The sequence below is a fragment of the Acartia tonsa genome, chromosome 10 (genome assembly GCF_053477335.1).
Source record: "Acartia tonsa isolate MP-2025a chromosome 10, ASM5347733v1, whole genome shotgun sequence".
NCBI classification, from domain to species: Eukaryota; Metazoa; Arthropoda; class Copepoda; order Calanoida; family Acartiidae; genus Acartia; species Acartia tonsa.
Window position 1 is genome coordinate 26102443 of NC_137269.1, and position 25882 is coordinate 26128324.

The 25882-nt window shown below is 32.1% G+C and overlaps 1 protein-coding gene across 2 annotated transcripts in view; it reads left to right on the plus strand.

Moving 5' to 3' along the window:
* Nucleotides 1-25882, plus strand: part of LOC145329721 (uncharacterized) — a 90541-nt gene that overhangs the window by 46543 nt on the left and 18116 nt on the right. For both annotated transcript variants that reach the window (XM_080174085.1, XM_080174086.1), the window contains exons 2-4: nucleotides 2181-2379; nucleotides 2641-3657; nucleotides 5766-6008. In XM_080174085.1, coding sequence (XP_080030211.1) covers nucleotides 2181-2379; nucleotides 2641-3657; nucleotides 5766-6008 — 1459 coding nt within the window. The remainder of the gene's footprint in view (nucleotides 1-2180; nucleotides 2380-2640; nucleotides 3658-5765; nucleotides 6009-25882) is intronic.

Consider the following 25882-nt stretch of genomic DNA (forward strand, 5'->3'; position numbering starts at 1 on the left):
CATAAAGGAACATTTTTACATTATATTTTTAAATACAAAAGCTGGCTTTAAAAACATTTAGGTATGTATCTTTTTAAAAAGATAAAAAAAAGCCTACAATTCATTAAGCATTAATCTAGGATAAGTAGCGCAGAAATATCAATGGAATAACTTTTACAAAATAGATTATTATACAGTTAAAATGGTATTGACTGCAGATTTGTCTTTGATTTTAAATAATAACGGACGGAAGTACGAACATGCATTAGTTATAGAGTAGTGGCACTACTCTTAAAAAATAATCACCTAAATAGATTTTTAAAAAGTTGTCTTTAATGTTTGAAAAAATTATTGACATTACTAGAATATGAAATCTTCCTTTTCCCCCCTAGCCAGCCTATATTAGAGTGTGTATTATAAATTGCATATATAAGTATGTGTATACATACATATAAAAGGGATTACAACATCCTCAACAGCGAAGCTCGATAAATATGGCAGACAGTCCGACAAACAAACATTTACAATTATAGAGCGACAACGCATGAAAAACAATAATATGTAACATCAAGAAGTTTGATTTTTTTTATATTTAATTGCAAAGTTACTTCCTTTTTAACATATTGCCTAATTCTCCAAAGAATCACCTATTGCATTTAAGATAATAGGAAAATTCATGAAGGTTAATTACTTGATGTAAAAATTATAATTTTTATCTACACCTCATTGTTAAGTTTGACATCGGCAGAACAATTCTAACAGGGTTAATTAAATTGATGATCTTGCTATCTGTATCGGACGTTCTGACAGACCAACCCCTTACTCAGAAAAGCATCGCTTTAATAATATACATAAATATGTACACATCTATTTATGCCTAAACAAGCTTACATTTGTATATCTACTTGGTTCTAATTTTACAATATGAGAAAATTCTTATTCTCAAACCTGAGAAAACATTTCTGTTTGTTTTTGTGATTATAACAAAGCATTTGATTAGAGCTTGGAGAAATAAACTTTAACTCTTATTTCAAATTATTATAAATTTAAGAATTTGATTTAGTAATTGTATTTTTACAGAAATAATATGTATTTTGAAAGATTATGTTAGTCTTAAGCAGACCAAATTACTTTTTGATTAGGGTCCCTAATTATCCCACATATTAAGCTTTACCAAATATATTGTCCTAGGAGATTATATACTTTCATTTCAAAGATTTAAAAATGAAATCCTTTCAATATTAACCTACGGACTTTATCAAAATGATCATAGAGTAGAAACGCTTTTTAAAATTTTATTTAACTGTGCTAAGTTTGAAAAGAATAGGACGACTTTAATATACGTAAATTAACGATGATGATTTCCTTAGCGGGCCTCACGTCGTACTGACCGAATATTAACAGAATATCTTCAATTCAAAAATTTCTTAAACAAATTTAAAGGTATTTTCTCAAGATCCCGTCTCCATATAATAATGCTGCCCTGTTTGTTTGCCAAATTGCAAATTATTCGCGAACTTTTTTGCAGCGAAGGTTTTCTACGTTCAGGGCCAGTCAGAGTTTTTCCATTCGTACATCAGTAATCCTAATTAATTAATTAATGTTATAATCCTCTTATTGGTTTCAAATCTTACAAAAAAAATTGATGCATCTATAAAGAACGTAGCATTTAAATAATCTTTGTATAATTGTCTATACGTCTAATTTAAGCATGTTGATTAAGTTCCTATTCTGATATCTGCTAATATTTATTTCCCAATATCAAAGGCAACGTAAAAGTAACTTATCAAGCATTGCTATTATGGATGTTGTCATCCTTGTTAAACCTTTATTTTTCTTTATAAACATGAGTTCTTAGTTTTATCTTAATTGGGTTGTTTAACAAATTGCAAAGATTAAAATTTACCCAAATATACATACATACAAACTGATCTATGAGGGGATATTGGGCTGTTTATTACACTAGTCACCAAAGTTTTATAATAACGTTTTCTTATTCGTTGGATTAACAACATTAGTGACTTTTGTTGGTCGGTTCATTAAGTTGGGTGTCCAAACGTTTTAACAACTAATTGTATTTAAACAAGGGGTAATTTTGTGTATCTTTATTTGGGATGTATATCTATTTATAGGTCATTGTCTTATCCCTTGAGATCCCTGCAATGTTTGACAGTTTGTTAATTTTACTTATTTTTTTTCAGGTTGGCGGTGAAAATGATTACGCCTGTCATGCTGGCAGCGGCCTCACCAATGTTGTCCAACACCAGATGGACATGAATACAAATCCGGGCGGTTACGGGGGCGGAGCCGCCTCGTACTACGCCTCGCCCGGCTCCAGCTATCATGGCGGCGGTCCTGGCACTCCAGGCACCACCCCAGGCCCTCACACCACCTATCCAGGTAGAAAAAAAATTATTAATTTTGAAAGCACAACTAACCTACATATTTAGTGTGTAGGTTAGTCTTTTATAAGCTTTTTATTTTTAATCTTATATGTCCACAAGTTTGGAATATTTATTTTGAATTCATCTAGCTGACCCTGATTTTAAAAAAGTCAAGAAAATCAAATTGCCCCTTAGGTCAAAGATACAAAAAAGTGAATCATAAATTTTATGTCATTATGTTGCAGTCAAATATACATTGAACAATAATTTATTTCAGGTGGTCCCATGTCCCCCTACACCCCAGGCGGTGCCCCAATGTCTCCCTACAGTCAAGGCCAGAGCCAGTCGCCTACCGGAAGTGGTGGTGGCGGTGGCGGGAATGGCGGAACAGCAACCGGCGGAAGCAGCGGATCCCTATACTCAAACCAGAGCTCACCGTACAGCACATCAGCCGGCGGTGGCGGTTACCCACCACCCCCGTTTCACCAGCCAATACCTGGCGGATATCACTACGGCAATCATTCGCCGACCTATGGTCAGTACGGCAGATTACCAGTCAGTCATCCCGGCGGCATGTTGCCGTCACCAGTTAGAATACCTCATCCCATGAACTCTCCAAATCAAAATTTGTCTAGTATGGGAGGGCCGGGACCACTCAAGACAGAACCTATGGATCTCAAAGGCAACGGTCCCTTTTCACAAGCTTACAATCAGGCGGCGGGCGGCGGTTTTAGCGGATTTAACAGCAACTACCCGCCACACCGACCGCCAACTTCATCGCCTATGTCGCCGGGCTGTGAAAACCTTGCGGGGGGAACACCCAGTCATGATTCGCCGCACCACCTCCAAGAAGGCGGCAACCTTGCACCCTCATCTAGTAATATGTCCCCCGGAGGACCGGCACACATGTCCGGGAGTATGAATAGTAATATGTACAACAACCAGCTACAGCACCAGCAGCAGAACAGTCCAGGCACAAATTTCCCGCACACCCCGCAGCCCCAGTACCCTCACGGGCTGGGCTCCGAGTGGTTTCCGCCAACGTCGCAGGCCCCAACCTCAGTTCCATCCCAGCCGAGCCCGTCACAGTCCAGTTTATCCGGCGGCATTAAGAAGGAGAACACGGCGGCGGAAGGCGGTGACAACGGCGATGACAATCATCAACAGGGTAAAGAAGAGATGGATAACGTTAAGGTTAAGGAGGAGATGGAGGGAGGTGTGGGGGAGGGTGGTAAACAGTCTGAACGCTCAACAGAATCTCTCAATTCTCCTGTTAAGTCCGAGAAACTCGAAGGCACAGAATTGGATAAATTTATATTATAAATATTGAAGCTAGCTCCTTAAAACATTCTTTACACAAAAAAAGCACGTAACACTTAAAACAAACTTACCCCATACTTTACTGTTATTCTACAATTTTTCTACCTAAAGGAAACCTTCCTGAAAAGTGTGTGTGTGTAAAATATTACAACAATAGAGTATGTGAGTAATTTGACAGAGTAATACTATTTTAAGGCACTAGAACATATATATAATGCTAAATTGGACATGATTTTTAAAAACACTAGATTTAAGAAGGATAAATATGTAGTAAACAACCTTCAAGGGAAAGTAGTTTTAAGATTTTTCAGGAGTGAAACTCAAATCAAAACGCTAACCTAAATATTTTAAGTTTAATTTACAAAAAAAAGATTTAAGTTTATTTTATCTAAGCCTTTTGACTCTTTGAGGAAGGTTTAAAATGGTTTAGCTGTTATAAAAAAATAAACAGAATAGAACATTTAATCAAATTCTGTCCCAGAAGTATAAAAATCAGGGAGGAGGGGGGCAACGCCATTTTACAACCCTTCTTTCCCCAAAAACTTCCTGCTAAAACTACAGGCAAAATTTAAGTTTTTGAGGGCAATATTTATGAAACCATCATTACCCTCCCCCCTATCTCTGATTAAAAATAGAATATAGGTAATGTACCCAGTGATGTAGGAGATATTTGACTGCAAATTACACTAGTAAGCCAAGTTTTAAAAGCTTTATCTTTTTTTGTTGATTCTAAAACGTTGAGTACTTTTATTATTTATTGATTGGTTAAATCTAAACTTTTATCTTCCCTGTAATCTCACCCTGTGTGTCCGGCCCATCCGGGGGGAGGGGTGGTGTAAAAGAGGTTTGGGGTGCTGGGTATTCCAAAAAGGTGTCTTTTTAATTCTGCAAATTTATTATAAAATTATCAAATCATTAGAACCGCATATGATAAAAACTACCCTTATCATTCTTTACCTAACTAAAATCATTTTAAAAAAAAAAACCCTTTATCAATGCATTTGATATTGTGAATTATTTTTGAATTAAGGATTATGATAATATGCGGTATTGAAGGCACACCTTTCATATCTCTGGTCTCCAGCACTAAGCAAAAGTTAGCAAAAAAATCTGCAAATTATTGCAACAGCAAATTTGCCAAAATGATTTCTTGATTTTTAAAAATTTTAAGCTTAAAATAGACAATAATAATAACAGAATTATCAATTGTAAAGGACTTAAATCATTTAACCTAGGTTTTGTGTAAACTTTATCTATATTTTTTGCAGTTTTGTATTAACATAGCAAAGCAAAGGCACATCCAAATACTTCAGAAAATTTTCCTTTTCAAGTTTATATACCTTTCCTATATATATATGTAGGGTTTACAACAATATATTATATATATCTTTAAGTACAGCAGATAGATGCATGATTGGTCATTTTATATCATTTTATTTATTAGGCAAGGGGGGAACATTCATTTGAAATTGTACTAATTTTATTTTACAGGCACATTCTCTTATTTGTTAATTGTTTCATTTGTTGTCTCTAAACTTTTAGTACAGCATTGTCCATACTTTTCTACCAATATTTTTCGATTTAAAAAGGGGTAATGTCTATCCTAATTGGGGTAAACATTAATAAATACTCCATATTGTAAGATATGCCCTACTTTTATTACGACAGGTATCCTTACCACAACACGACTATCAAAACATGTACCCTACTAGTACAATGTTTACATTATATGTATAGTACAACCATAATCTATAATATACAACAATTCCTTTCTAGGACTTGTTCAGTTGCAAATAGTTAACATACATATATTTAAAGAAATGTCTAATGAATGTTCGTCCATGTATGTTTTGTAATTTTTATTATAGCATATTGTTCTTTTGTTATGTAATTTTACTTTAATCATAAATGCATTAAAACATACTTTTAATTTTTATAAGAAAGCCTTGCATTGGAATTTAAACTTTCTTTTACCAAGAATATTAAAAATTATGCGCATCTTTTAGACATAATTGTCCTTGTTAGAATAAGAACTTTTTATGTACTTAATTAGAATAGATTTAACAATTCTGTATAAAACAGGCTTTAATTATGACGACCGACTGAAATCCTCTGGGGGCGTACCACCCCCAAATCCTGAAATGTCCGACCTTCCCTCAGATTTTAGACAACAACAGCACTGTATCAAGCCGTCCTTATCTCCCGGGGGAGCCGGGGGCGGAGAGGAGGGGCTGATGCCCCCCCACATGGGCGAGTATGGTATGGGGGAGGAGCATAAAGACGATGGTTATGGAGGTCCTGAGATGGGCTCGTGGCAAATGCCAGGTAGGTTTTTTGCCCTTTTGTATCGGGGTGGGACAAATTTTTTTACTGTTAATTCGCCACCGTTTTGAAATGCTATTTTTTCTTTTTTCAAAACTACATTTATTATTTTTTAGTACTTTAAGTTTGTTTCTGTATGTTCACCGTTATTTAAGCTCTTTAGTTTTAACTTAATAAATCTTGCAGTTTTAAAACTGAGGAGGCGTTTAACTTAATGGGTGAGCAAAAAAATGCGTTCATTTTTAAAATTCAAATTGCGCGGCTTGTGTTCATAGTAGAAAAATGTTACGCACACCGTTAGAACCGCTATGAAGTTTATTTTTTGAAATGTAAGAACAATTCCTCTGCTAACTTTAGTTAGGGAGCTACGTGTTAAAATGTCTCAACTGACTTAAAACTTGACTTGCGAGTAAAATTTGGGATATTTTACCACCTAGCTCCTAGATTATTTGTAGCACAGGGACTGTTCTTATATTTCCAAAAATATCTCATAGCGGTTCTAACGGTAAGCGTAACATTTTTCTACTATTAACACAAGCCGCGCAAATTGAAATTTAATAATGTACGCAGCTCTTTTTGCACATCCTATTCTCTAATATTTAGTAATATACTCGCAGGTTAAGTTTGACGTCAGTTGGGACATATCAATGCGTAGCTCCTTACCAATGCGTAGCACAGGAATCGTTTTTTATAATTCCATAAAATAGACTTTACAGCGGCATGCCTTTTTTCTACTATTAACACAAGCCGCGCAATTTAAATTTTAATAATATACGCATTTTTTTGCTCACCCTTAATTTTTTTCAATAAACAGACAAAATAAGTAATACTAAGCTTTTTATAAAAACAAGTTGCTCATAATGGAAATAAACCTGTTTACATTGAATAAAAATGAGGGGGTTGTTAAAAAGAAATTCATTAGCGTTTTCTAAGAAAATGCCATGGAATCTATCAAAATATTAAATGAATTTCGTTTTAAATGTACAAACGTATAAGTTAGGTTTCTACGTTAATTTGCTAGGCATCGTAAAAATGATGACTTATTGAATTCTCTATTTTCATAAGGAAGGAAAATTAGATTTTTTTCCAGTGAAAAAAAAACAATAAAAAATAAACTATTTTTCTAAGGGAGAAATGCAAGCTTACAATGCATTAAATTTGTAAGAACAATACCTTTGATTTTAAAATGACTAACTCTTGTTGAACGTAACATGTTGTGTAGCACATTTATGGCTTTTCTACGTCAATTTTAATTTCAAAAAAAGCGGATTTAACTATTTTGGAGCTAATAAACTCTATGACTCATTATGTCTGTTTGTCTTTTCGTTCGTCCAAATATCATTTACCTTTAACTTAACTGTACATCTATTTGGCCTTCTCGATAATTTAATTTTTAAAAATCATGTATGTGTGTCTGTCTGTGAATACAAGGGCGGGTCGATTTGCCATCTTTTTTGGATTTTCACATTAGTACACATTGGCAAGGGTTACTGGGCCAATATAAAACCCTGTGAAACTTGAAAGTGGTTTTTTGAAATTCCTTCAAACACAGGTTGTCAGATCTGTAATCAGCATTTCAATGCGGTCATTTTGATATGCAACATGCCTGTGTTTGAAGGAACTTAAATTTTTTGTTTTATAAGGGGGCGGGCACATTTTATACCCCCCGCGCGTCCGTTGTTTTTGGATTAAAAAACCTCTTTCAAGTTTCACAGGGTTTTATATTGGCTCTGTAACCCTTGCCAATGTGTACTAATATGAAATTCCAAAATCGACCCTCCCTAGTGAATATATTCATCCTTGTTAATAATTTGTTTTTTTTTATAGAATACACATTAAGTAAGAAAACTTCTTCCGTTCTCTTTTTTATTTTGATGATTCCCATCAACAGGCAAAAATAGGTTCCGATTTCGCATCATTCATATTTATCATGAATTTTTTCGATTTTTCGTTTTAAAAAAAATAAGAATTAGCCCCCATTTATACCAGACAATTTTAAGAATCCACCTCCTTGCCACTGATTTGATATTATAGTAGCTAATACAACCAAAACATTCTTCATTTCCGTGTAGTTTTTAACCAGCTTTTATCTCATTTTTATATTATAGTGATTTTTGCAGTTAAGTTATCAATAAAATAATTATAAACAACTTAAAATTAATCTTTAAATTACATCTTTATAAGTTTACACTTGAAAAATTTATGGGTATAGTCCCTTTCGTGGCAACACTCCTTAAGGGGCGATTCTTCACAGTAGCTTTTCTCCTATTTCTAGCCCCTGCGGGGCAATTACCTAACCCAATATAACCTAAAATAACCTATTAAAAGCCATTTTAAAAATACGACGAATCGCCCCTTAAGGGGCGTTGCCACAAATTTATTTGTCAAAATGTTTAAATTTTGTTATTATAATATGAGCACAATGAAAAATTTGAGAAAATAAATAATTTTAATAAAATGCTGCTAGAATCTGGCCACACTAGATGGTAAGGATGCTTGAGGGGGGGTTCCCTGTCGACTGTGTCGGCTTGTCTGTCATCAATGACAAGCTAATCATTCCAACCTTGAAAATCTTCCCCATAAACATATCTGTGATAGAGCTAGATACTTCAATGGGTTACAGTGTAATGGGGTGTATATAAATATTATCCAAAAACATCTCTGTAAAAGATAGATATGTGGCTAGATTAAATTTTTTGGAAGATATTATTTAGGACGTTTGAAACTACATTACACCTCCTCCCCCCCCTCCCCCAGACTTTTAAAAACCTTCATCTTACTCCACCCCTTTCGAAAAATAAAAATTTTAAGCTTGGACGTCCGTGGCCAGATAACATAATTTGATTACTATGTATTGGGAGAAATAAAATGTATTTTTTTGCTATTCATATTCAATATGTTGACCTCTTTTCATATATAAACATCCATTTCATTTTTTCTTCACTACCTTCCTGTTTACCAGGATTATTTTGTGATGCATTTATAAGTCAATGGTAATGAGCTCTACCAATCCACAATAACCTAAGCATGCACCTTACTGGGACAGAAGCAGGGATGGGGAGAAGCAAAGGATAAGGCAGTAGAAAGAATCTGTATGTGTTAGTAACATTTAATGGGGTTAAAGCATATGTAAATAGTTCAAAAAAGTTATTACCTTAATCATACACCAGATTAGCATGTACTCTAATAAAATGGAACTTGTAGCTGGCTAAACTACATCAACCCCCTTTACCCCCTTTTTTGTAATTGATGCACTACTTATGGAAAACAGTTCTAGACTTTCTAGTAAATTTTAAATCTGATATTTTGATTAATTTATCTTTGACTTAACCCCTGAATATTCTAATAGGGGGAAGGGAGGGGGTACGCCACACATGTATGTATGACGGGTAGGAAATAATTACATTTTTCTATCTGCATATATATTATATATACATTATACATACATACAAAGTGAAGAAATTCATAGCCTGTCAGCTAGCTACCCCTAAAAGTAATCCCCACATCAAAGACATGTTTTCTGAAAATCAAACAGTTGGTATTTCTAGCCTATGCAACGGCCATACTTGGTTATGAAACTTCCAAAATTATGTGAATATATTATTTCTAATTTCATATTATTATGCTTTTTTGAAATACTTAGGACAGAAAACTTTGAACTAGAATATGGTTGTAAATCCGTAACACCATCAGTAACTTTAAAAACGTTAAGAATATATTCTATCCAATTTATTTTATTGTTGCTTCGCTACTTATGGACATAATTGTTTTTCAGAAAACATGGCTATGTCCACACACTCACAAACATAAACGTGTCATTTAAATCATAATATTTCTCTCGTAGTAGCTAGCTAGCTATATTGCTTGAGCTATATGAAATCATCCCAACCCCTCTCTTTTGGGCTTTCTAAATATTTTCTAAGGATATATTTCTAGTAGCGAAGCTGCTCTTTAAATAAGATCTTAACTTCCATCACCTGAACAGTCACTATATAGCTTTGTAATTTGTCTTACAATCTTTAGCAGTCTCTCCAGGTAGGGAGGGGACATTGGGTTGTTTATTATACTAGTTCCCAAAGTTTTATAATAACGTTTTCTTATTCGTTGGTTTGATAACTTTGGGAGTTTAATTGAACTTGTGTATTATCATCTGTGATGTACATCAATTTATCGGCAATTGAATTATACCTGTAGATCCTTTATAGCCTAATTTAGATATGGGCTTTTAAAACAAGCTTAATCTTAGGGTACAGAAAAACAATCCTATCCTCACCAATCAAATAATATAAATTTTACAAAATGAAATGAAAAATCTGTAAAAAAAAAGTACATATAAAATATTATCTTAATTTCTATAGAAAAAAAGTAATTTTTATTGTTTTCTGAAGTACATTTTTATACTCAATGAAGATGGTTTTTTAATAAAGGTATGAAAGACCAAACCTTGAATAATTCCGTCCTTTTGACATCCTTTTTTAACAGGGATACAAGAAAAAGCAAATAACCAAAATATGTCTCAAATTTAACACAAAACCCCCCTGATGTACCCATATATCATAGGAATCATCACAATAAAGTTTAGATACTTATCTTTAATTAAAGTAATTTTCATTTTTTATAATTTTTTTCAATTTTTTATTCACAAAACTTATTATTTTCAAGAAATTAAAAATACATGATTTTTAGACTTACAAATCCCGTTATCCCTGTAACATGGGGACGGGAGGGGGCTGGGGAGGAGGGCAAAGGAAGGTTAGGGCGGTTAAAGGAAACACGACATTTAATAACATAATGGCCATCCAAAGATCTAATTAGGGTTTTGGTTTCCCTGGCTAATTCCGTGTAATTTGTACCACCTTCCCGCATTTCTTTACAGTTCTTCCCCCCCCCCAAAAAAAAAAACTAAAATATTATCCCCCATATACAAATATCCCCCCCCCCCCCTGCACCACACAAACATCTTAAATCTCTACATTATCTTAAGTAAAATTGATGGTTATAAATAAGTTGTCTTTTTTGACAACAAGTAGTATATAATGTATAACATTCTCATTTATTTATGTTTTTTTCTCGGAAATTTCTTTATAATGTAGTTTTCTACTGTTATCAAATCAATTGTACATCAGTACTATTCTAAAATAATATAAACAAGGATGACAACGTCAATAAAACGAAACTTTAAAATAGGATTGATTAATTAATTGTATACTAACCAAGTTAAGCAAAACCTTATAATAAGAAAGAAAAGGAAGCTTTAAGTATGTTTTTTTTTTAATTGACGGTCAGAGCTATTCGTTACGGACATGCGAACATACCCCAAATAAATAAAATTAAAAAGCAGTGCTGCAACTCTATAAGCGATTTGTTTTGATATTTCCCATAATTGCGGGAGAAGCCTATTTATATATCATAGTGTGAATTAACTTCCGCATATTTTCACATCTGAATTAAGTTTTATAATCGCAAAAACACACAATAGCAATTGATAAAATGATAATTGTGAAGCAAAGGCTGAGAGGGGCAGTTTTGTGATCAACTGAAAATTTATTACCCATTTGTTCCCTCCGAAGTTGTACGCTAGATAACCCAACTATTGCATAAGCTATTTTCAACTACTTCGTTCAAAGGGAAAAGCGATATAATGTATAAACGATTTATACATTATACATTCAAAATTTAATTTTTCAAACTTTGATTCTTTTTTGGAAGTTTGAATCTTTTTTAGCTAGTAGTAAATATTGAGATAGGATGAAGGTGATACGTACACAATCGGAAACTAAAATTTAGTTGACCAGTTTTGCTGTTGAAAATTAAATACGGTGCTGATGAAAACATAGTGTAATGCATTTTCGGAAGTGAATACCCACCTCGCACTAATATCCTTAAGGTAAATTAAGATTGCAAAGTTCCTTCATTTTTTTCAAACGTGGGATGGAAAAATCTAGGAAAAAAGGATAAATAAAATGACAGAAAAAGTGTTTATTATTTTATTTCTTTTTATAAAATTCTATTTTTTTTATTGTATGTCTTCATTTGTATGCTCCCTAGGTCCCCTAAACTAATAGTCGCCAAAAGTGTGTATGTCTGTCTGCCTCTCTCACTTTTCATGGGTTTTGGTCATACATAAAAGTAGTAGGATGTCTATCTGATTCTGTACCTCTAAAGGATAGTTTATATTCTTCTTTATATTATTCATACTCTTTGGCAAACTACTGGCATTTAAACTTAAAGATTACATTTGCTGTAGGTATATAAAATTAGCCTATTTGCTTCCTCTTTTATCTTAAGAAAAACTAGAAGGGTGAGAGAGAGAGAAGAGAGATAAAGCGAAAGGGAGAGAAAGAGGAAGAGAGAGAGAGAAAGAGGGAGATGACAAAAATGTTGGTTGCGGGTCCGCTATTATGTGGTTATTATAATATATGAGCTGTGAACCTTTTTTTTAGTAGTGCAGCTACTCTACAAATATGCATTATCTGTCTACTAGTTTACAGATTGGCAGTGACGTCACACAAGAACATTCAAATTGTTAGCACCAAAGTAATTGAAGTAGTAAAGGATAGAAACCAGAGATAGGTGTATGGATGTTAAATTAATTTTTCCTCCTTATTCTTATTATGAAATTTTCTCTCATTTATTCACCTTAGAAGTTTATACTCGAACTCTATTAAATAAATTTCCCATAAGACGAAAAAAAATAGACTAAAACCATACCACGAGTTTAATTTTGAGAAAAAGCTTCTTAAATCACCAAAGTAGCTTTAAGAAGCTTTTCTGAAATGTTGAACCTATTCAATTCAGTGGTTTGCGATATTTTAGCGGACAATTGAAAAACTTAATAATTCATATAATAGGATTGTGATTTGAATGTTTTGGTATTACTGGAAATAATTGTTCTTGTTTTTGTACTCGGACATTTTTTTTCAAGAAGGGTGTCGAACGCTTGTTATGTTCTAATAAGACCTTGTAAAGTATGAAATTTAAACAAAAAAGATGTAAAGTATTGGGGGGGGGGGGGGGGACTTTAAGTGATTTGCCGGCGTATTTATTATGATATATTTTTTCTTTTTGACTTTTATCTAATTAAGATGCCTTATGCCTTAGTTAATCTGTTTATTAATGCTTAAAAGAAAACATAATAGTTGAATTAATTTTAAATTTTTTTTTTACAATTTCTTATTATATAATCTTAATACTGTATCATTATGTATTTAATTTATGAGAATTGCATGGTTCATTTGAACATAAAAAAAAATTGAGGACCCAATCAAAAGTTAAGTTTCATTTTAAATTTTTGTCGTGAATTGTTTATCTTTCTCATAAAGATTTTTGAAAATAAAGTTTGATTGTTCACAGTACAGCAGAACAGGATGATAACATCCAAAATGGCGAAACTAATAAATCAATGATTGACACGTCAGGGCTCGGCAGCTGCGCGTTAGCCGCGACTAAGCCTTAAGTTTAAAACCGTTTGTATGCTTTAAACTTTTTTTTGAAAAGAGGGATTGACATATTTGTTAAAGATTTAGACTCTAGCTGATTTTTAAAATTGTGAAAGGGTACTTTGCCTAAAGGCTTACAGGCGGCTGACACGCCGCTGCCGAGCCCTAATTAACGCAATAAAGGTGTAGCCTTAACAATATACAGAATTTATTGAATCTTTACAATCATAAATATGCAAAGAATAGTGCAATCAGACCTGACATATTGACGTTCAGAATCTAATCATAGAAGAGAAACGCTTTGAAAAGAAGATATCTATGCAATAAAAGATATGTATATTATTGTATATATGCAACTATATGATTTACAAGAATGACAACATCTTTAAAAGCGAAGCGTAACATTAAAGTAAAGAGTTATACAAATATATATAATCAGCAGTCTGAAACTTGTGCCTATTAGTCCTATGCATCACCATATCAAAATTTAAATTAAAAGGATTATTTTTAAAAAAAATTTGTGTCAAAAAGCAAAACTCAGCATTAACGTACTTTTAAATGTACCTTCATACTGTTACAGGAATTATCAATGATAGTTTTAATTAGGCAGTATTATTTTAACATTACAAGGCTTTCTGCAACGGACGTACAGACCTATCCTAATTACAGAGTAGCTGCTCAACTTTTAAAATAAGAATTGCCTACCTTTATGTGTATGGGTGAAAATATCGTAAACAGAGGCATAACCTTTCAGAAAAAGCACATAAACTTGAGAAAATAAAATGTTGCAAAGTTAAAGCTTTAAAGGGGTTTACAAATGACAATTCTAGAATTATCCCACCTTTTACTTTGCTCATACATATATATAATGTAATCATGGATTTGGACAAATACTCCAGCAAATATAACATATTTCAGGGATCGCAAGGGATAAGCAAATGGTTGGACATTTAAAACCTAAGTTTTCATTAAAATCAAGTTAATAATATGTCAGATAAGACAACTTTTCATATAGGCCATATTGTCTACAGCTAGAAGCTTCTAGGGACTGTGTAACCGAGGGGCAGTTAGCCTCTAGAAAAATAGCTTAAAACTATCCAAGCCTTAAATTCAAAAATAAAATAGCCTAAAACCTCTGTGAAGCTTACCTGAAAAAGTGAACCCAATATGTTCAGTAGTTATTGAGATAGTCAGGTACAGACAAAAACATACTATTTTGTATAATAAGTTAACCTTAAATATGTATGTTAAACCGTTTACATACCTATTCCATTTTCAAAGTTCTAACTTCCCAACTGCATAGTTGTATCAAAAATGAAACCACTAAGATATGTTTTTATATTCCCGGGTTCTATCCCTGAATAATTTAACCTCCCATTTACTCTTTTCCCTTTCTCTCTTAGTCTTTGCTTTATCAAAAGGACTGTCTTTCACAATTTATAAACAAAAAAAATAGAAGATTAACTCTACAAGTTTTAAGCAATTTAATTTTTCAAACGAATGACATTTTATCATTGGTGGTACGGTAACCATAAGATGAGAATTTTGTATTAAATGAATATCAAACTAATAACAGTTATTTATCGCATCACATTATAGACAGATTTCATAATGAAAAATCGTAAGATTAAAACCCGTTTTGTTTTCCCTAAGGGGCAGACGTCCTAGGCTAACTATGATTTTTATTCTAATGTTCGTGAAAAATTGTCTCTAATAAGATGCTTTACATGATTTTTCAGCGAATAGAATCGGTTTCGAATCCTTACTAGAATAAAATACTGCGTAGTTATTCATGGAATTACTGGAGGTATTTACTGTATATTTGAACATATTTAGTTATCTATAGATACCATAATATATGAAGCGTTTTTTAGGATTTCCAAAGATATTTTTTTTTGCAAATTTAAATCACTTTTTTTGCACGGATTGTCCTTTTTCCATGTGTGCTGCTTCAAGCGTTGTGCTGTACATTACTCTTTTTATGTGTTCTTTTAAATCCTGCAATCTTATAAAGAATCCTGATGCTAATCACCAGGTAGACTGAGCATGTACTCAAGATTGAAAGTATAAGAGCAAAAAAAACTAAAAATGCTCCTCCTTTAAAAAGTTTGGATATAGTCCCTTTCATGGCAACGCCCCGTCAGGAGCGATTCGTCGTTTTTTTAAAATGGCTTTTGATATATAGGATATTTTAGGTTAGGTGAGGTTATATTGGGTTAGGTGATTGCTCCACAGGGTTAGGCAATTGGTTCCGCAGGGGCTAGAAATAGAAGAAAAACGACTTTGAAAAAAACGGAAAATCGCCCCTTAAGGAGCGTTGCTACAAAGAACTATACCCAAAAGTTTAATTCATGATTTTAAGAATCTTATATTTTACACAAGGCTTTAAAACCGATTACTATCTGCTGGATTAGAACGGTTTCTAAACCGTGCCTAAAAATCATGTATAGCATCGTATTACAGAAAATTTTCCAAGAATATTGATATAAAAATCTTAAGATTAATACTAGTTTAGCATTTTAATATCCGCAGAAAGCAGTCCATAATACGATGCGATAAATATAAAATAAAGCTAGAGAAAACCCAATATGTACAAAATATGAACTGTACAAAATCGAGTCTTAAATTAACTGTCCATCAAGAATCTTTGCCATGGATAGCATGAGTATGCCATCATAAAATCAATTGTTTTTGGTGGTTTGAATCCTTAATATTTCTAAAATATTAAATAAAAAATATTCTAAATGATAATGAAATGTTTCTATAGGCCGATTGAACTGATAATCTTTTATTTATTTGGTACTTCTATTACATCTTGATTGAATGGTTCAGACAGTGTTTCTTTTTTCAACTATTAGTTTTAATCTGCTAAAGTGGCATGTACAGAATTATTTAACGTACATTGTCTTATCTCTTTAGACGGTTATACATAATAAAATCTGCGCATATCTTTACTGAAAGCGTTCCGAAATAACCATTCAAATCCTCAATTTTACATGAATAGCCTTATACCAATCTGGAACACATTTGAAGCTTTCCAATAAGGATAACTTAACTGTCAGCAAGATTTTAACGGATAAAGAAACAAAAATCTTACTACTTTACATAACAATCTTAAACTTTTTTCTCATAAATTGGCCCCACTAAATTGAGATGTTAATTTTTATGAGTGAATCTAAAACAATAAATTTAATTTCTTTTCTGTAGTTTTCTATTGAACCTTGAAATCACTTGAGCTGTGAAATGTTGCAACAAATGCAGGGATCTGCGGGGATAAGAAATGAACAATAAATTGATGTTGCACAAAAATTCCCCTTCTGTAGATTATAGTTAGTGGTTTAAAAATTTTTGGCACTGCTAGGTTTAACTAAATCAATCAATTAGTAAAAATACCAAAGGTTTAAAACAGCGAAGGAGAGGTCGTGATTATAAAACTGTAGGTACCATACCTAATAGTCATAGGAATTCTTATTCTAATCGTCAAATCAGATGAATGATCTCCCGTGTCAAAAAAGCTCAACCTTTAAAAAATTAAGGCGACTACAAGGATTGAATTGAATCGAACGATAATAAAATCTATTCGTTTTAAAATAAGAGGCTTCCGGATTTTTTTCTTTCCCCTGAACCGTGGACAAATAAGGGAGTGAGAACCGCGGATAAATTTCCTAGAAACTACACATACATACCCAAACTTAATCTATATGTTTTTGGACAGGCATGCAATAGTACATACATACACACATACCAATTTGTAGTGTACAGTACCTATATCTATACATGAAAGAGAGGTCTATATGCTTTTTTATGCATGTTTAATTTTTCATCCCTACGTTTCAACAAAAAGAATTAATATAGTTATCTGCTACATCGTTTAACGAACTGTTTTCTGCGGATAGTAAAATGAAAATTATAGGATTATTTGTCATGACTTTATTTTCGTGAAATTTCTCTATAATGAGATGCATAATTTTTCAGCATAACTTAGAACTGGTTTTAATCTAATGGAAATTAACTGTATTCCATACCAAACTATTAATTATATTTTCTATTAGAAACAAATAAAATTAGGTAAACATATCTACGATAAAAAAGGTTAACCTATTTCGCCAGGCTAACAAATCTGGTTTAAATCTTGTAATTTTTATTCTAATATTCGTGGAAAATCTTCTGTAATGCAATGCCATTCTTTTTTTAGTATGGCTGAGAACAGGTTCTAATCCTGCGGATATTAATCGGAAACCATACTCGAAAAATTATTATCAAGATTATTAATCATAAAATCCATTTTAAAAAACGTATAACCTATAGAAAAAATGTACAAGTATAAATAACCACCTAAGCCCTCTAATTCACTTATATAATACACACAAAAATAAGTCGAAGATATTAAGAAGGAGAGTAAAGCCTAAAAATTGAGACATTTAAACTAAAAAATCTTTTTATTGATTATGTTTTGAATATTACCTTTACTTAATAATTCATAAGATTTTCTGTATTATTACTTTATTACTAGTTCTTTTTTAACAAAATAAACTTCTTATAGCTGGTGTTCTGGAAAAATCAACCATTTTTTTTTATTATTCTTATACCTGTTCCTGACAGAACTTGTGTAAATGCGATTTTCCAGTAGAGTTGATTATTTCAATAATACGTGCTAAGCTCAATCTTAATACGCTCATATACACCAGAGAAGATCCACGGATTTTACCAGGCTGGAGTACATTTACCAGACCATATGTATCAAAGATGGAAGTGATATTATTTCCAGTATGGCTTCGAAACCGTTTAATATCTATTGGATTTGAGCCAGTTCTTAGCCATTCTGAAAAATCATGCGAGTCGAAGCTAACAAAACTGGTTTTTACATTACAATCTTAGATTTTGATATCTGCTGTCTATAATACGATGCGTTAAATAACTATAAGATATTATCACAATTAATTGTTTTGTTATAGTGCACATTCTAAGAAAATAGAATAAAAAAGAAGGCATTTTATTGTAAGCAGAGCTTTTATCTTGTAACGAAGTATTTTGTGGTCTGATTTCAAAACTACAACATATCAAAGCCCGTGGAACCACTTATATCACACAACAATATCACAGAAAATGGACTCTGTTATATTATGAATCTTTTTTTTCAATTTTTCCTCTATTTAGCCATTTATGTATGTTCATTGTAATTATAAGTTTTCTTTCCCTATATATATTATATTATATATATGTTCATATTTTATTAGGTATCAATGGAAATATTGCGAACAAAGAAATAAAAAAGAGAGATTATAGTTATCTTATAGTTTTGCCCTTTTTTTCCTTTAAGATATTTTTTTCTTAAATAAATAAATAGAAATTAATAAGCCGTCTTTAAATTATAAAGTACAGGTTGCGTGATATTTTATTTAAAGTCAAGTAAATACAAAAGTATGAAGAATTTTTTTTAAAGAAAAGTTGGACAGACGAACGGACAGAGTAAGTTAAATAGAAGATGCTCATTAAAAACTGATTTTTACAGTAGCAGACAATAATATTTCATGTACCCCAATAAAATAAAATATTTTTAGTAGGACTGATAAACATAGCTAGTTTTAAGGTAGGAATCTTTCCAAAATTTAACTGTCTATTTAAAATAGCAGCTAAATAAATCATAATTGCCTTAATAAGGTCAATTTCCCCATTTTGCCATTCGGACGATGCTGTACGTATTGGTGCAAAAAATGGGGACAACTTTTAAATTGATTTGACGGGGCTGTTTATTTACGTCACAAGTGAGGGGAAAGAAAAGGGAAGGAGGAAAGAACCCCCCTAGAAAAGAGATGGGGGTATGACGTCACACGCCAAAACAATTTGAAATTTGTCCCCATTTTTTGCACCAATACGTACAGCATCCTTTTTAAATTATAGAGTAGCTTTGCTATTTTTACAAATATCATACCAGAAGGATATTAGATTATATGTATAGAGAGATACTGTTTTAATATGTTTATTGATTATGAAATGAATATTTAATGTTTATTTTGCATCCCTGACTGGCTAAATACTAAATATGAAACGTGGAAAGCTAAAACGGTTGGGACAACGAAACCAACTACTTGAACATATATTTACTAGCGCCTATGCCGGCCACTTTGGCCTCTAGGAGCACTTGAGGAAATCAACTTTAAATTTTTTATCGGGCGATTTCTCTTAGTAGAGTGCTATTATTCTTCCCCAAAATATGATCCTTCCCTAGACCTATGTGAAGCTTTACTGTAAAGGAGAACCATATCGGATCAGAAGTTTGCGATATCCTTCACTAGACACACAGACATCCATAGACATCCTGTTACTTTTACAAAAGGATTAAATATACTTATGGGGGCTATCTATTACGTATCTACTTTATTCTAGTGGATAGTTTTTTCATTAAATTATTACACTTTCTCCCCTAAAGACAGATCTAAAAAACACTTTTAGATGGAAAAGATTGTTCATCTTTCGTTGTCCTTTCCTCTAGTCTCTGCATTTTCATCTAAGTAGTAATCGAATCCTATATTTCTACCTCTAAATGTTTGGTTTCGCGGTCACAACTGTAAAAGGTTTTTAAATGATTAATGTAAAGCATTTTAAAAAATCAATAAACCACTCTCTGTGTCATTTTGTAAAATTTACAGATTAGGTAAATTAAGTTAATGTATTGCATTAATGGCTAATAACGTGGACATAATCCAAATTTTTCATAGATTTTTTTAGTTAAAAAAAAGAGTTTAACTTAAACAAGAAAATTGTTCAAAAACTAAAATCTTAGTTAATTAATTTCAAAGGCAGTCAAATTTCTAAGAGATTTTATATTAAATGATACTAGTTACTTTGCTTTAGCCTATTGTTACATAACCAATTTTAGTATATTATATAAAATATTACTACGAAGGGGGTAAGAGTGACCTATACTTAAAAAGTTATAAAGATGTCACCCTTCCTTTAAAATTATAAAAGTGCTATAAGCCATGGAGGTAGGGGATAGCGGACTGTTTATTACACTAGTCCCAAATAGTTTTACTATAACGTTTTCTGATTCGTTGGCTTAACAACTTTGTGGACTTCTATTATATTTTGATTGGTTGGTCAATTAGGCTGGGTGTGCAGTGCAAACATTTCAATCACTAGTTATAATATACAGGAGGGGTAACTTTGTGTATCATCATTGTCTTATCCCTTCAGATGCCTGGGTATAAGCAAGGTGAACAGGTGAAACAAGAAAGTTTTACAAAAATAACAAGGATAAAGTAAGTAGTAAAATGTCAAAACTTTTTATTTTATCATCCATAGATAAGAAATAAATATATCTATAATATAAATTTTTAGTTTTAGTCTTTTTGTCCAGTTGTTTAAATGATCTTACTGGACACACAAACCCAAGTTCAGCTACTTTATTGTCTTGAATACTTAATAGCTGTAAAATCCAGTAAAAGAATTAAGATTTACAATTGGCGCTCTAGTAAGGTTTCAGGCTATTTTCTGTATATTATCGATTACGTGGTCAGTGAGATACTTCGCTAAAAACTCAAAAAGAGACAGACAGTCACATGGAAAGAATGACATCCTATTACTTTCATATAATGAATAAGTCCAATGGCTAATTTACATGTCTATTGATCCGTGCAGAAATCTGATTCACAGTAAAGTAAAAAGGAAAGCCCAGATATAGTTTACCTCTTTGCTTTTTTGCAAGCATTCAGATGGGTATGTCAGGGCAATTATATACATTACATTTTCTTTAATTATATATGATTTACAAACTGAAAACTGAAAGAATATGTGAATACTTTGAACCTCGTAAAAGTGTCGAACTATGACGTCAGAAAAAATTAACAATTAACCAATGAGAAGCCAGTATTCACTGTAATTGACCAATGGTAAAATATATAGCGGTCTCTCATTGGTTAATTGTTAATTTTTTCTGACGTCATAGTCAGACACTTTTACGAGGTTCGAATACTTTTTGATTTGTTTTAGAATCTTATTTAACAGACCGATTTTAATAATTTCTAAAGTTGCTATATACAAGCACAAGCAATGAATCAAAAGCAAAAAAATACTTATTATATAAAATCATAAAATTATCCAACTCTAAATCAATATTTACGTAGCTACTCCTTAACTTTCTTTTTAAATAAAAAATCATATATATTCTAACTGCACAACACTTCATTGCTCTATTCTTTACTTTTATTTATAGAGGATAAGTTTCTTATTGCTGTGCTACTTATGGGCATAATTGTCCTTGTTCTAGATTGAATTACCCCAGTAGCTCGCATTCTAAACCTGAGTGCGCTGTTGCTAATTATCGGACAATTTTTTCTAAAAAAAAACTTTTTTTACATTCTGCTCATTTTCATCATAGATTAAAAACAAGAAGAATTTATCTGTAAGAAGCACAGCTATAACAAGCTAACAAAATATTAAATCAATTAATACTTTTAAAGGTTAAATAATAAACCAATAAAAAGTTTTGTTATTAATGTTAAAAATTGAATTCAAGCAATCTATGAATAAAAATGATTGAATGTGCAACATTTTGACGGAAAGACTGACGTGCGAACATACCCAAGTTAAATAAAAGTTGCACTCCTAATGTCCTAAACAGGGTGTCGGAGCCGTTTAATTTTGATGCGGCTCCAACTCCGGCTCCTGCTCCTACCTTAAAATTAATGTATCAATTTTTGTTCATTATTGAATTTGATAAAATAAAATAAATAATATAAAATATTTTGCTTTTATTTGATTAAAGCTATATAAAAGTAGAAGGATGTGTGTCTATTTGTTAAGTAACAATAGTTTTTCAGTTTATTATAAGGAAATAGACCGTTGCCAAATTATAATATTACTTTAAAAAATCATTTTTAGCTAATCTGGAGCCGGAGCCGTTTTAAACGAAAAATACGGCTCCGGATCCGGCTCCACCAAAAATGTTGCTGCTCCCGGCTCCGGCTCCGAAACACTGGTCCTAAACATAAATTTTTGGTCATATAAGTAATAAATGCTTAAGTGGAAATTATATTAAACTTTTTTTCGCAAAAATCAATATTCATTTTTACGCCATTCAATTAAAATAAAATATCTATTGAAACTAATAAACTAATTAGGTAACTATCGATAACTCATATTTTTTATCTTATTTTAGGTATGTTTTTATCTTGTTGATTTGAACAGTTCAACGAAGAAATTTTTTGTAAAAGATTTTTTAGAATATAAAAAATGAAAATTTTGTAGCATTAAGAAATTTTCAACAATACACAAAGAATATAATTTGTAAATAAAGAACCATAAGGGCGGGGTTGGTATTATTTAAATGGGGTTGAGGGGGGGGGGGGTGAATTAAGCTTTGAAATTTTCCAGGGGTTGTTTGCTTTAAGAGGAATACAAAGACCCCCTCCTTAACTATCCTCATGGGGGCGTTGATAACCCCCCCTCAACACCCCACTTGTGCACGCCCATGAACGGAAGTGAAGGGGAAAGAACGGGGGCAAGGAAGGGAGGGACCCTCCCATATCCATGACAAACAAGGTACTATAAGGTATAATAAAGTAATCAATGTTATCATACCAATGGAAATCTTTGACATTTGAATTGTCAATTGCCCGCGGGTGCGTGGAGAGTTACAGCTAAAAATCAGAACTCCATGAATTGTGCATCTCACTGACTGACTCCACACCCCTGGTAAACATAGAAGTATTTGATTGACATACCTTTGCAATGGTTTATGTTGACTATATAATATTTACCATAAGAGGTCATGATTGACATATTGTTTATTTGATGTTATAGAAGATGATTATGTCAACATTATGAATATACAAATAGAAACCTATATCTACAACATCAAATCATTATAACTATTAGTTTAATGTTGATATAATACGAGCAGCAAAGATTGACAGGTCTTGCTGTGCCAGGTGGTCTAAGTGGGCGGATAATAGGATATTATGTAGTCTAGGCTGGTTCTCTAATTTGGACACATTTAAGCATATAATTTGCAAGCTTTTAACATATGCAGTCTAATAGAAAAATTATTGAGATGGTATCTGCTCTGTGCCTTGCCTCTAGGGGCTTCGCTTTATCAAGAAAGTGTTTTTTTTGAGAAATTAGAAATTAAAGAAATTTATTTCAAAGATAGGAATGTCATAACCAAAAATCTAAACTAGACATAAAATAAGCTTCTCTACAGAATAGAACCCAATCGGTCCAGCGGTTAGCGAGATAATAATAAAAAAATTCAAATATTGTCAATTGAATTATAGTCCTTCAATTTAAATTTTTACAATAAGAAAACTTATGAAACTTCTTTTTAAAGAAAAAACAAATACTTAGAGTATCTTGTGATCAACGAGAAATTATTTGCAACTTTTGTTGAGGAAATTTTTATTATTTTTTTCGTTTGTTTGTTTTGTGAATAGGAATGTTGATTTGAATAATGACTAGTTACATCTTTCATATTATATCATAATATTTTACAATAGAATAACAATTCACATTTGTTTTATCATATATTTTCTTCAAAACATGATAATATTATTAAAGAAAAAGGATGTCCTAAGTTTATCTCAAAATCTTACCAACAAATTCACAGTTTTTTGGGGGGTTTTATACATTTTAGTCAATCATTTAGCTCCCCTCTCCCATCCCCCTTAAAAAAATCCGTTTAGTCATGTCAATAGTTTTGAATAAGAGAGTTTTTGACGTCATAAAGTAAGCAAGAACCAAATTTCAAAAACTCAACCTAAAGTCTCTGTATATAAAATTAATGCTAAGCAAAATAGTTATAACTAATATAGTTTTAGAATTTAAAATAAGCAACTGAATAAATAATTTTAAAAATCTACGGATATATATTGTTTCTCTTTTATTACTTTACCTAATTATTCGCTTGTTATATTCACTTTCTCGCAAGCAGTCAACCAATTTTATTGATTTATTGCTATAAGAATTTTGTCAATCTTTTGATTTGTTTTAGTAAAAAAGATTTCGACCTTTTCATGACAATTTTAAAAATTGCAATTTCTTTTTCAAATAACTTTATGCACTTTTATGTATTTGTACACAGGGAGGGAGGGGACATTGGGATGTTTATTACATTAGTCCCCAAAGTCTTATAACAATGTTTCTTATTAGTTGACTTGACAACTTTTGGGACTATCATTGAATTTCAATTGGTCGGTTCATTCAAACACTTATTGTAATCTACAAAAGGGGTAATTTTGTGTATCATCATTGGGGATATACATAAATTAATCATCGATTGTCTTATCCCTTTAGATCCTTGACACAACAGCATTAACAAAGCCAAGAAATGTCTTCAATGTGATATTTTTATTTATAACAGATAGGGCACAAAATAAGTTGTTATTTAAAATCTTTATTGCTGATTTTAGAATCTTGGAGGACAAAATAACATTTAGTCATCCTGTTACTATGAATATTGTATGATTTACTTTTCGTTTTAGAATTTGATGCAGGGATCTAAAGGGATAGGACAATGGCCGATAAATTTATTTACATCCCCAATGAAGATACATAAAATTACCCCATTTGTTGATTGCTATCATTGGTTGATACGTTTTGACACTTAACTTAATGAAGTTTCTATAATATAGATAATTTTTAAAACTTTCATGCATCCAACTGTTTAACCTTTCTTAGAAGTCCTTAAGTATCTAATAAAAATAATAATAATATAGAAAGGGTAAAAGTGAAAGATAAAAAGAATCATGATTCATTAATTGACTGCCACCGTGTATTGGTCAATAGTCACGTCTCCACGAACAATTTAATTGCAGTGTGCGGCCGGTTGGGACCTAATAACAAATTGGCATGGCTCGGCAACCGCGCGCCAACTGTAACTAAGCCTCAAATTTAAACCCGTTTGGATTCATTGAACATTTTTCTGAAAAGAGAGGTTACCATATTTGAGTCACGTTTAGACTTCCAGCTGTTTTTAAAAATTGTTAGAGGTTGATTTCCTTAAGGCTTACAGGCGGCTGACGCGCGGCTGTCGAGCCTTGCAAATTTACCGCAAACTTTGGCAAATATTGTGAAATTTTCTTAGGTCTGTGTTTCTTTAACTGTCCTCTTGGTGAAGCTAATTATTGTCCTGATAATGTATTGACATTTATCATTATTGGCTTGTGCAATTAACCTTTTCAAAAACAAGTACAGAACGCATCCAAAACTGCGTCATAATCAAAATCATTAAAAATTGTTTTATCCTGACTTCAAGGGGAATTCATTCGTCCATAAAAAGGTCCAATTCCAGTTGTTATGGTTAAATCTTTCAGACAAAGGTCGTGCAATCAAAAACAATATCTTGTCTAGCTACATTAACATAAGACCTCAATACTTTAAAATAAGAGTAGTTTTACACTTTTCGAAAAAATTTTATTTAAAAAACTGTATGTAGTAAAA